This window comes from Nipponia nippon, unplaced genomic scaffold (genome assembly GCF_047370975.1).
Source record: "Nipponia nippon isolate SJK-2023a ecotype South Korea unplaced genomic scaffold, ASM4737097v1 scaffold_3, whole genome shotgun sequence".
Classification (NCBI taxonomy): domain Eukaryota; kingdom Metazoa; phylum Chordata; class Aves; order Pelecaniformes; family Threskiornithidae; genus Nipponia; species Nipponia nippon.
In genome coordinates this window covers 69,790,321-69,803,559 of record NW_028262347.1, presented here as the reverse complement: position 1 = coordinate 69,803,559, position 13,239 = coordinate 69,790,321, and the positions used below count along the sequence as shown (strand labels likewise).

Sequence of the window (13,239 nt, the reverse complement as noted above, 5' to 3'; positions counted from 1 at the left end):
AGGACCTTTTCACCCTGCAGATATGTTTGAATGTGCTGTAGTTCACATTCATTTTCCAGTGACAAATGCAACCATCTTTCTCCTCAGCCCTTCTAGGTAGTCCAGCATGTAAGAGTGAGCTAGATTAAATGTCGTCGTATAGGTGGTTACGTTTCTTGCCCCTGCTGCTTATACTGAGGAACTGTTAGAGTTAGAGATGTCTACTAAAAAGCACTAATGAGTTACTGTTTTGCATGTTTTAGACTTTGTTGTGAGAATAATAAGCTCATTATTGTAATTATCCTTGCACTGCTTCCTACAGTTTCTTGCCACTATGTACACTGTGTGCCTAATTGGATACGTATTACAGTTCTGTCTGTGATGTGGAAAAGTGAGGAATTTTGTGGGTTTTTTTCTCCAGCTCTCCTTAGCTCACATGCTGTATCCTTTGGCCTGATAGTTGTGTTGTGTGTTCTTTCTACTCCCAAAGCCTTCTGTGGCTCACCCCAGCAAGTGCCAAAAACATCTTAGCTCTCCAAAATGTAGTTGCTAGTATCAGTAGCTGCTAGTATCAAAAAACATGACCTTCTGCATTCTGGCACTGCTGAGAACTCTTGCACCGGTTTATCCAAAGCAATGTGATATAAAGAAAGCAGTTTCTTTCTGCGGTATTCAACTGTCATGAACTGTAACAATTAATGCTGCACAAATATTTAGACTTGGCTTCACAGGTGCTTTTCTGCTGCTTCACCCTCTTTAAAAGAAGCGGACAAGGACCATACTGCAGCCCACACATGATGCTGTCACTAAAACACCTATGAAATACTGAAAGCAGAAAATTAGTATTATGGTTTCCATTGTACGTTTTGGGCTTGTATGTATTGAAAAAACTTGTCAGTGGTCTAAGACTGATCTAGGAAACATTAACTAATTGTTTCTGTATCTTTTTTTCTAAACACAGTAGTTCAGAGTCTGAGATGGAGGAGGAAGATGAGGAAGAAGATGATGAACTACTGCCTCAGCAACCCCCTTCAGACTTGGGTGGTGTGCCTTGGAAAGAGGCTGTGCGTATCCACGCCCTCCTGAAGGGAAAGAGTGAAGAAGAGATTGAGGCTGAGGAAAATCATGAGATTGAGGACAAAGACGAGGAGGAGGAGGAGGAAGAAGAGGACGAAGAGGAGGAATACGAGGAGTCGAGCGAAGGTTAGACAGATTGATTTGTCCTTCCTTTCTGCTATACAGCAGGGAAAACTGAGTTGAGTATTTGCCATGCAGAATGAAAAAGATTTGCCTTGGAAAACTTTCCCTCTTTCACTTCTTTATTGCTTTGATTTTTGAGGGAGTTATAGTCAAGGAAAGCTTTAGGTGGATCATTCTGGATACAGAAGATCTTTGCCCACAGAGCAATTACAGCATTAGTACCAACACAATATGCTTCCCATACACCATGCCAACACGTGCAATTCACAGCTTTGTGACACTGTATTGGTTTGTTTGGGTTTTTTTAAATATTATTGGGAATTGGATTTGCATGTGCCCTTTGTTCTTTGGCAGCAAGAGCTGGAAGCATTGTGGAGGCAGTGTTTTCAGTTTTGCAGAGTGCCTCACTAAGGAGTAGTGCCCTGTAACTCTTATCAGGGCATCCCAGAAGCAGCTGCTTGTAGCTCTCCTTAGTTAAAAGATGGCCTTGAGAAATCAAGGAGCTCAGGTGGTTCCCATTTTAGCTCTGAGGGATTTCTGTGGAAAATTTTAGGGAAAGACTCCTTCCCCTGTGTTTGTCTCAGTCATCAAAATGCAGAGTTTGTGCTAAGAATAGACACGTTTCCAGTGTTTCACCACCATGCCCAATTTCTTGCTGATCTTGTCTTTGTCTTTGTACTCACATTTCCTTTTTGTGAAGACTAGTAGACTCCAAAGAGCTTCTTCGTAAAGGTCTTTGGCTGCCTAATGCAAACAGAAGTCCAGTTTTTTCAGTCTTAGTGGCAGTTCTGTTGATGAGCTCAGCAGGCTGCTTGGCTACTTTTTCGACGTAGAAGCTGTATCTTCATAACTGAAGTCTGTGGAAGTCAAGACTGCTTTTTAAGTATGGTAACATGCGTGTTGTGTGTTTAGTCTGCTCAACTATGGTGTTCTTGGATGGACATTGTTTCATTCAAGCAGTTTTCCTGTCAGACACTTTGAATACCGCGGGAGTACGGGGAGTTGCTGGATTTCCAGACAGTCTCTCTTTCTGATTCTGTCCTTTCTCTTTCTCTCTTTCTCTCTCTCCATCACTTGTGTGTGTACACGCGTGTCTGGTGTTATATATGGATGTGTGGTTCCCTCTGCTGTAGAGGGGGAGTATTGCCCTTGGGAGAGAGAGCTGCAGCAAGGCCTCTGGCTTCAACGTCTCTCAAATGAAGAGGACACGGGTACATTTAAAGGTACCCGTATACCATCTCCACTTCCATTTCCCCAAAGGAGGGGGGAATGTTTTAAAGAGCAGGTCCCACATGAGAAGTTTCTGTGTTTTATTTAATCGCTTTACCAGCTCCCTAAAAACTGATTCAGTAGCTGTTATCTTCATCTCCTGGTCCAAGTGCCATATATCAGGTCTGACATTGCCACTGGTTTTGGGAAAAAGATAAAGCTGCCAAGTACCTCAGGATATCTAGAAATCCTGGACTATTTGCTACTGTAGTGTGCCTGAACAATGACCCCCACAGATTTAGGAGTTTCAGATTTGTTCCATACACATAGACTAATTAGTGTGTCAGACACATGGGATACATCAGAAGTACTGCCTTTAGGTTGCCTGTGTCAGCAAACTTGCATTTTTTGTTGTTGTCCTTTGTGAGTGTGTGTCTGTGGGGAGAGTCTGGGGGGGAAGCTAATAAAGCTGTGGCGATCCCTCAGGATTTTTCAAACAGTCATATAATGGGCATAAAATTAATCTGACATTCCAATCTAACTGGTTGTGTTATTTTCCATTATACATTCTCTTGCACTTTATTTCTGATGGTTGGTTTTTTTGAAGCACTTGGCTCTAATAGCTTGTTAATCCTTTATTCCCTCAATGTGGTTCATTAGAGCCAGAATACATAAGAGGAAAATCCAAGTGCCTTCCTGCAGGTAAGAGGGCATATGCAGTTGTCAAACTGCATATTTTGCAGTTTATGGTTGTAACAACTGTAGCTTAGCTTCTGACCTTTTTTTTTTTTTTTTAAAAAAAAAAAAAAAAAAGGAAGAGGTGTTATAACTTTTTCCAATTTTAACTTTTCTGATGGTAAGAATGAGAAGTATTAATAAGATGGCTGAAGAGCATAACTGAAGAAGTTCCCCCTGTTGCAGTTGTTAGTGTGCTTTAGACCTAGCTCCTAAGGAGTTGATTTGCGGGTGGCTTCTCATTCCTTTAAAAGTTCAACATTGAGACTGCCCACTTCTTATAAAGTGCTGGTAGGTGCTACAGTGTAACTGGAGGGGAGAGCTGCCTTTCCAAATGTAATTGCAAATAATGTCCAGCTTCCTGCAAAGCTTAGCAGGCAGCCTTGAGGGAAGGCTACACCAGGTGTCGTTTGAAATTCTCAAGCATTTAGACCTCAAGGAGATGTTAGGTTTGTCTGTTAGCCAAGCAGCAGTCCCTCATCTTCCCTTGGGTGGAAGTGTTGATCTGCTGGAGGGCAGGAAGGCCCTACAGAGGGACCTGGACAGGCTGGATCGTTGAGCAGAGGCCAACTGTATGAGATTCAACAAGGCTCAGTGCCGGGTCCTGCACTTGGGTCACAACAACCCCATGCAATGCTACAAGCTGGGGGAGGAGTGGCTGTGAAAGGTGCCTGGCAGAAAAGGACCTGGGGGTGTTGGTCAACAGCCGGCTGAACATGAGACAGCAGTGTGCCCAGCTGGCCAAGAAGGCCAATGGCATCCTGGCTTGTATCAGGAATAGTGTGGCCAGCAGGACCAGGGAGGTGATAGTGCCCCTGTACTTGGCACTGGTGAGGCCGCACCTCGAGTACTGTGTTCAGTTTTGGGCCTCTCGCTACAAGAAGGACATCGAGGTGCTGGAGCGTGTCCAAAGAAGGGCAACGAAGCTGGTGAAGAGTCTAGAGCACAAGTCTTATGAGGAGAGGCTGAGGGAACTGGGGTTGTTTAGTCTGGAGAAGAGGAGGCTGAGGAGAGACCTTATTGCTCTCTACAACTACCTGAAAGGAGGCTGTAGCGAGGTGGGGGTCGGTCTCTTCTCCCAAGTAACAAGCGATAGGACGAGAGGAAACGGCCTCAAGCTGCGCCAGGGGAGGTTTAGGTTGGATATTAGGAAAAACTTCTTCACTGAAAGAGTAGGCAGGCACTGGCACAGGCTGCCCAGGGAGGTGGTTGAGTCCCCATCCCTGGAGGTATTTAAAAGACGAGTAGACGTGGTGGTCGAGGACATGGTTTAGTGGTTGACTTGGCAGTGATAGGTTAACGGTTGGACTCGATGATCTTAAGGGTCTTTTCCAACCTTAACGATTCTATGATTCATCGCTGGCTGTGCTGCTGTTTATTTACTGGGAAAGGTGAGAAGGACCTGTGTCCTAATCAGGACAGGCTCAGACCTCTGTCTAGAGACTTGTGGAGTAACTGAAGGTGTGTATGTTACACTGGTCTAAATCCCAGATCAATCCATTTTAAAACAATGCAGATCACGTGGGACCTGCTCTTTCTGAGCCTTGCTGAGTGACTATATACTTCTCAGCCATTGCTGGCAAACCTAAACCTTTTAACACAAAATTTTGTGTGGCAATGCAAATGCTAACTCTACTCATCTTGGGGCCTGCATGCGAGTGCTTTGGTACGAAGTGAGAAAAGCCCAGGTTCCTGTCCCTGCAGGATGTCCAGTAGCTCTGGTAGACCATGTGGCTGTGCTAATTGGTACAAAAACTCTCTGATGAGGTGACAGAGACATAAAACTGCTATATACTTGGCTAAATTGTGAATCCCGCTCTGCATTTGAGTTTGTGCGTCTGAACCCTTTTCCCTTTTAATAACCAGCTGGTGATTCTGTCCTTCCTGCAGTTCCTTCTGCCTGCTTCTTCTGCAGTTTTAATGCCAAATCGCACACATAGTCATTCCTGAAACGGAAGTCCCAAACACTTTGTCATGTCTGGGGAAAGCATGGCCGGGAGAGAGGAACTTCGTTAAAATGAGACAGCAGGAAATAACGAGTGCAACCTCTAAATGCCGCTGATGTTTCTTGTTTCCTTCAAACACTAGTGCACCACATGAAAATCTAACTGCTTTTGAGGTTCTAAACTGCTGAAACAGTGTTTTGCCCTACTCAGTGGTAATCCAGCTGTTGTGAAAATTGGCTTCCTGCTTTATAAAGTAAGTGGGTGTTTTCCTTTCAGGAAGAGTCATTTGCTTTTGAAGACCACTCCTGCAGATGCTGAACACCTGTCCCCAGTAGAACCAGTTATTTTATTATGGGTAAATAAAACCTGAGCTATAGTCCTGTAGCAGACAGCAATAGAGACAGAGTCTATGAATATAATACCTCAGGGGAGATGCTCCCACGGTTGGTATTCCGCAGCAGTTAAACAAGTTGCTTATCAGTTGCTTTAGGTGCCTATTGTTCCCTTTGACACTCCATAAGTAGCTGAGCTTTGTGTAGGCAGGTAATTGAGGAGTAATGAAATTTGTTTTAAACAAATTCATTTGTGCGATAGGAAGTCCCTTCTGGGGAGGTGGCGGGGGGGGGGGGGGGTTGTTAAGTCATAATGAAAATGCTGTTATTCTTCAGAAAAAAAAAATCTACCCTTCAAACAAGTCAGTACAAAAGAGCAGGAGTAAACAAAGTAGTGTTTTAAGTGCTAAAGTAAGAGTGCGCCCATGTGTGCATATGCACATACACACATGTGAAACTTGAAGATCCACCATGTAATTTAATTCACAAAGAAATATGTAGCCAGCATAGAAAGGAGTGCTTAACCTAATAGTAGGGAAGGAAAGACCTTTGTTTTGGTGCATCAAACTACAATGCAGATTGTCCCTTGCCTTTAACAGCAAGATGTCTTTGGCAATAGTCGTAATGAATAGGCTGAAGGAGCTGGAAATTTCTGCTCAATTCGTATTTACATACCACATACTGTTGGACTCCCAGAGAATGTCTTTCATTTCAGCAAAGCTGCTTGCAATGGAGGTAATCTACAATGATGATTTTAATAGCGTCTCTCTGCCTTTGGAATGGCCTTATTCAGCTTTGATGGGAAGTATGAGGCGCGCTGTATTGGTGTACGCGTGCACACACAATGCTGAGCTTTTTCTGTCTGTCTTGCAAACTGATCTTAGCCAGTAATATTTTCTTTTCTTCTTTTCTTATTTCCTTTCCTATGATGTGTTACCTTTCCTTTCCACTGTTCTCCCATCTTTTCCTCCCTGTCCTTCATACACCCTGCCTCCAACCTGGTATGCCATGCCCTCCTCCTGCTAGCTGGAAACCTTAGACTGCAGCAGATTGTAAATCCGGTTGATCCTCTGGAGATCCTGGCAGATGTGCACTGGACACACATCCGTGAAAAAGAGGAGGAGGAAAAAATGGTCCCAACCACAAAGTCCTCCACCTCCAGAGGTAATCTCCCCCAGGCCCCGCGCCGTCAGTTCCTGGATCACAGTTGCAACTGTTTAATTTTGTTGCTTCTGTGCCCTTCAAGAGCCGTGTACTTCAGCAGGGGCAGCAGTGATTGAAAGGAACTACTTTCAAATTACACAGAAATTACACTTGGTTAAACGTTTTGCTTTTCAGGTCAGTGTCTACTTAAAATGACCGCTTTCTCAGCTTTGTAGTGGTGTGACTTCTTCTGACCCGTTTGTCTCCCTGCTTTGACTCCAGAGCATTTTTCCTCACTACACACATGATTTGATAGTGCTGGCAATCAGCCCTCGGTAACTGACTTTAGGGATAGTAATAGAAGCTGTTATGTGTTTTTTGTGGCAGTGAGGACTCTGCGCCTCTTTAGGGAAAGCTGAAGGGCTATGTTGTGTAGCTACTACAGCAAAGATTGAACAGGGTCAGCTTCTGTATTAAGCATATTTCTCTGCTGCTGCTTTCCAAAGTGTGTAAGCAGGGAATGATGGGGCTCAAAGGGCTTGCAAATCTGATCAGTGGTGGTTTTGACTCCCTCTGTTTAAGATTTGACAGTATATCTGTTTTTTAAAGTGAGGTGTTACCTTTGTGAATTGCCAGTTACTTAAAGGAAAACTGGGGGGGGGGGGGGGGAGAATGCCAATAGTCTAGCTGCCTTGTAAGCACCTTCCAGCAGTCCCTGCTGACTTTATTCTAGACTATATTACAGCATCTCTTAAGGTAAGTATGTCATAGGCGCTTTGCCTATGCAGAAGCCTAGTCTTAATAAATGTTAACCATGCAGTTGATGAGTAGTGGTCTTCTCTCAGAGTCTGTAACCATTATGCCAGAACTGTAGAGGGAGTAAGTATGCTGTGGGAAGGGGCATCTTTTACAGCAAACGTGAAATTAAGTTAATGACTGATCTCTATTAAAAAAGCCTAGGGCTTTACCTCATGTTGCCTGCTCGTATTCTGTTCCAGGTAATTATCTTTTCCTCATAGTTCTAGATGTTTTTTTTTAATCCTAGTCCAACTTGATACACAGTCCCAGATCAGTTTGGCTATGCTTGTAGTTGCAGTTTGTAGAATGCATTGGGATTTTCTGGTGTGAAATCTGCTCCCCACAAATAAGAGATGAGAATTTCCTTCCCACTGCAACTACAGAAATAGGCTGTGTTCAACTGTCTGTAACATTCAGTATTGCTAGAGTAGTTGCTTAATGTTTAAAAACGCTAAGTAAAAATGTTAACAGGGTTTCTTAAGCTTATTACAATTAGGATTACTTTAGCTTCTGCTTGAGGATCTATATCAGTATAGTTCCCAAAGTTTTCTTTTAATTTGTAATTTAAAATTCCTACTTTTCCATAGCGTATTGGTACAGCTTCCAGCAAAAGATGATCCTTCCAAAAATTGATTTTGTGGTCTTTCCAACTTCCTTTGGGAAGGAATGCAGTATTTCCTTTCCCTAAAACTGGGGCAAACTAGGACAATCCTGATCAATAGATAAGCTGCTTCAATTACTTTGTCATACAGTACAGGTACATGCAGGCATATCCGCGGTTTGTTTTTTTTTAAAGGGCTGTTGCCAGTACGTACTTGTGGATATGCTGTAAGTTTTCAGCCCCAGTTCAATAGGCAAATTTGTTCCTGGCTGAGCTGTATTCTGTGACATGAGGTGTTTGGAGAGCCCATCAGTAGCAGCGGCGATAGGGTTTGATGTGAAAGCCTGGGGTAGCGTGACGGTGCACAGAAGCCCCTCTCATTATGCGTTGGGCGCTCTTCTTCGTCTGCTGGCGTTCGCACCCAAGCAGCGCAGGTTCGGGGACGCCTGTTACGACCGTCCCTCTCTTGTTGCTCAGCTCTTTCATCTCTTTGTTTCCCTCCTTTGCAGAGTTTCAAGTAGAGCACAGCAGCAGCAACCTGCTGGTCAGATGCAGTGTTTTTTCTCACTGTGCCATCCGTATTTCCTCTAACATTACAGATCTTAAAGGAAGATTAAGCTCCTGATATTTGTATGTTATCTCGATTTAAATCCCAAGCCTGGAATCAGTTATTTAACATCTCATAGGTTTTATTCCTGTATTTGCTACTGAAAAAATTTCCCTTTGTCACTCTTCTGTTTTAGACGCTTACTGATGGTCTAACTTTGATTTCTTACAATTTATTGTTTTTTAAATTCAGCATCCGACCTTCCCTCCGTACGCCATGAGGCGGTACAGGCGTGGCTGGAGACGGTCCCTGGAGGTAGTTTGGTGATGTTCTATGTATTCCAATGCACAATAACCCTGCCCGTCTCTTCTCCATGCCTTCAGCAGCTGAGCTGGTACTTTAACCCTGGAACTTACGGCCCTGTCGCTACTGCATGACTGGACATGGAGGGAGGGAGGAAGGGGGAGTGTGCATGCACGCCTTGCTCAGACAGTCCATTCTTGCATGAACTCGACATTTGTTGTAACCTTCCTGAAGACAGGCCAAACAGAGAGGTTATCTTGGGTGTAATAAAGTAGAAGGGAGAATCTAGTTGAGTGCTTCGGTTTGCTTTGCAAACTGAAGACTGGATCAGTTATTCTTTCCCTAGCTCCTTGACTAAAACAACATGGGGCTTTCTCGCAGTCAAAAGATTAAGTGACAGAGAGTGCTTAAAGCAATTGCAGTTCTCTGTAGCAACTGCAAACTCTAGTTATCTGGTGAAGAAAGCAAGAAAGAAGAATAAGGTTGAAGCTGGGATCTTTAGGAATAGTGGCGGCTGTTGTGTCTCCGTGACTTGGGGTTCATGTTCTTTAGGAAAGCCTCAGGCAAGTTGAAGGATGGTAGAGCTCAGCTGCTTTTTTTATGTGGTCCTCTAAGCTCTATTACAAAACCGATGAGGATGAAGATTCTGGGATTAGAGTAAGGGAGTAAATTTGTGTAAAGCGATGAAGGTATCTAAATCAGTGGAACGGCAGTAGTTTGTGGCTAGGTAGTTGATCTACAGCTAAGTTGCTTTGGCACATCAGAATAGCTAGCTTGCCTATAAAACTTTGCTTCTGCTGCTGCTTTGACAAGGCAGCAGTGTTTACAAGATGTCTGCACACGATGCAGTCTGCTCACGGCTGCTAGCTGATATGAACCAAGTGCTGATCCCAGTTTCTGGCTGCCATAGCGTGTAGCTTCTGAGTTATTGTGTGACAGCTTTTGGCCTCTTGCTCCTTATCCTAACTGCATATACGTATATGCACATTATATGTATAATATAACCAGCCACCTGCGAGCTCTCCATGTCCCTCAAAATGGGATCCACCCTTGCACCAAGTTGTTACTTATCTATGCATCTGTAATCTTCTGTTGAGTTTTGTGTACCAACCTATCTAAGAATTGATTTTCTCCTCTCTCTCCAACGCTCCCTATGTGTGTCATGTCAGTTCAGGGTTTCTGGATCTGAAGACACACATATAAGTAGTGGTATCAGATATTCTTAACATCAGAGTTACATTTTTTGCAAGTTTTGATTAAGATTACTCACATTTGCTGCTGCCATAAAACCATCCCATGACATTATAATTTCCAAACTAACATAAGCTACTGCACACCTAAGCAACGATCAGACTGGGACACAGTTGGGTTTTGTTCAGTAGATTCATAAACGCCCCTGTGGGCAGTCCAGCCTTTGCCATGTGATTCAGTCTCCTGCGCTCGACATCTGTAAGATTCTGGATTTTATAAGCTTCTGACATAAGGGGATAGGCCAGTGCTTTATCACATGTAAGTGTAACTGCTTTTTCACAGTAGTTGACAGAAAATAAACTAGCCCATACGTTTGTCTGTCTTAATACTACAGAGGGGAAAAGCATGGGAAAAGAGAAATTCTCAGGTTGAAGGAAGAAGACAAACCACCCACTGAAGGCTATGTTTTGAAATAAGCAAAACCCTCTATTAGAGAAAGAGGAGAGGCTGCAAGACCTCAATTTTAGGGAGGGTTGGTTTGTTTTCAAGATTGTCTTAATTAGCAGTGCTAGCATATAAATGGTTCCAAAAGCCACATCGTCACTAGTAAACAAAAAAGATCAGGGCCTACTCCCTGACTCAGGAGAAAGCTGGCACAGCATGATTCACTCCCATATGGCTAAACTTTTTTGCCATCCAGAATCAGGGGGCTGCATCCAGACTGCCTATTGGAAACATCCTCTAGGCCTACCATGGGAGCTAACTGCTGGGAGTCACGCCAGGAGCCCTCCTAAAGATGACAGCATGGCACTGTGTGCATTCAGGTCTAGAGACTTGCACCGCTTAGTGTACTGGTATAGGTGCAACCAAGAAGGTTATAAATATATCTGTTATCATTGTTATAGGACCATATCCTGTGTGTATAATTAGCAGACGTTGTGCATAATAATACATGCTGACTGTGTACACATTTGCAGTGGGATATACAACAGAGTCAAATGTCTGCATGTTGTTGAACATGAATTGATGCTAACTCGCTGCACAAATCTGAAAATGTAGTTAGTTGACTGACTCTGCTGTGGAAAAAAATCTAGAAGTGCTTGTTTCTTTTTTATATTTAAATGATGTTTTATGAAAATGCTTAACAAAAAAAAAAAATTAAGCAAATCATCCATAGCACTCAAGATGGGACAAGGTGTCATAAGGTTTAGGTTTTTTAAAAAAGTATCATTTAACAATGAAATTTAGAACCCACAGTTTGGTCTTGTCTCTCCTCCTGTAATTAAATCCTGTCACAAGTAGTAATGTCAAATGCCCTTTTCAGAGTTATAAATTCAAGAATCTTTTCTTTATGTTGACCCAGCAAATCAAATTATGATCTGTAACAGAAAAGAAAGTTTTGAATATATCTTTTTATTTACTTAAAAATATCTCAATTAATTTTTGTCCTAGTTACTTGTACAGCACATCAAGTCTCTTAGACACTTTTACCAAAGACTACTGTGGCTGCACAGAGTTAAACAGTTTCCAGATGTAGTAATGATCAATCCCAGAGCTAGACTTTGTCTCTGACTTACACCCTCAAAAGCCCGTTTCAATTTCAAGGTGAACAGTTGTGGTACATTGTGAGATTTCAGTTTTCACCTAATACACATATGCTATAAAGTGGTGGTAACTGTTCTGGTGTGGTAAGGAAAAAAAAAAAAATCTTCCTGCAAGAACAGTAAACTTTATTCTGATTTGATGTCCTCCCGGTCCCCTTCTTGTTTAATTTTTCACAAGGCCTGTTGTTCAGAAAAGCCCTGACTGCTTTCACTGCAAATGCCTTGGAGACTCCCCAAGGGCAGGCATTCCTTGATTCGTTGGAGTCTGGAAGTGTCATTTCACCATAGACGTCTGTCTTGGTGACACATTTCAGGATTTCTTGTTTTGGCAGTAATTGATAAATACTCCACTATAAACTGTTGGTACAGTTCCATGTAGAACCTTTTCACTGTATAGTTTGGTTTTTTGGTTGTTGGTTTGTTTGGGTTTTTTTTCCCTCCTCAATATTTGAATATATTCTAGCTCCATGGGAGGACAATGATGTGGAGGACGAGCTGGGCACCGAGCCTGCAGACACAGAAGGGCAGGCAGGTGAAGAGGGAGACACGGGTGCAGAGCTGGATGACGGTAGAGTACCACTGTGCATCACCTTTTGTGTGAACAGAATTGTATTGGCAGAAAATACTTTGTATGAGGGTACTTAAACCTGATCTTATTTGTAGTGATGTAGGAGTTTGTTTCAAAATAGTCACGAGGGAGCCAGGAGTGAAGGACAAAAAGAAATAGAAGAACCTCAATGCCATGGGTTGTAGCATAAATTTCTCATGTCCTCTCACCATCTGATAACTAGAGGGCTTGGTCTTGTGTCCGTATTCAGTACTAATCCTGCTGAGTAGCAGAAACAGAAGTAAATTTGTGAAAAGTCCACAATATTATGCCAAAAATCTTCCCGTGCTAGTGTAAAATGAACTGCATATGCCAGAAAACATTCAAAATTTTCCAGAAAACTGGTAAGGTATGACTTCAATTACTAATTTAGTTATTTGTACTAATAGTCCATCATTTACTGCTCAAATGACTCTAATTAGCACACAAAAAAAAGGAGTGAAACGTTTAGGTGTTCAGGTTATGAAAATGATTAGCACCATGTGAATAGAAAGAAAGGATTATGAAAGATTTTTAAATAATAAACAGATGCCCTGATGGACTTGTATCCAAGATCTCTTGTTTTTTTCCCCCACCCCATCCGTGATCAGATGACATTCCATCTGATGCAGAAGCAGAGTTTCGCTTACATCAAGGTGGCTTAGAAGAGCCAGAACTAAAAGTTTCTGAAGATGAAGATGATGAAGAAGGAGCAGAAGGTGCTTCTTGCAGTGTGACAGAAGGTAATAGCTTTCCCATCAGTGTTTGAATGATTGTAATTGCATTTGAGATAGTCTATACATTTATTAGATTTAAGACAAGGCAGTCTCTTAGATTTGAACCATCTCACTACTCTCAGTGGCAAGGTATGTGCTTGTATTAACATTTTGAGAAGAACATTCTGAATCCATTAATTACAGCTTCCTAAAGCATGAGAACCCATCTAACTGCTTTTTCTTGTAGAAGTTTTTATGTTAAAAAGCTTGTACCATTTTGGGCATTTAAAAATTTTTCTCTATGTTCCAAATGTCCAATCTAGAATTTGTAAAAAAACTGTGAAATTTG

General features: G+C 42.4%; 1 protein-coding gene across 14 annotated transcripts in view; it reads left to right on the top strand.

Annotated features, from left to right (window-relative positions):
- MICAL3 (microtubule associated monooxygenase, calponin and LIM domain containing 3) overlaps positions 1-13,239 on the top strand; it is a 189,519-nt gene that overhangs the window by 141,313 nt on the left and 34,967 nt on the right. For 10 of the 14 annotated variants that reach the window (XR_015707008.1, XM_087767975.1, XM_087767974.1 and 7 more), the window contains 6 exons: positions 941-1,182; positions 2,313-2,402; positions 6,428-6,565; positions 8,743-8,805; positions 12,052-12,156; positions 12,786-12,917. Coding sequence is in view for 13 of the 14 variants with exons in the window: in XM_087767975.1 (XP_087624101.1) it covers positions 941-1,182; positions 2,313-2,402; positions 6,428-6,565; positions 8,743-8,805; positions 12,052-12,156; positions 12,786-12,917 (770 nt within the window). In the remaining variant the exon portion in view is untranslated. The remainder of the gene's footprint in view (positions 1-940; positions 1,183-2,312; positions 2,403-6,427; positions 6,566-8,742; positions 8,806-12,051; positions 12,157-12,785; positions 12,918-13,239) is intronic. The other 4 variants (XM_087767981.1, XM_087767982.1, XM_087767979.1 and 1 more) reach the window with 3 other exon arrangements.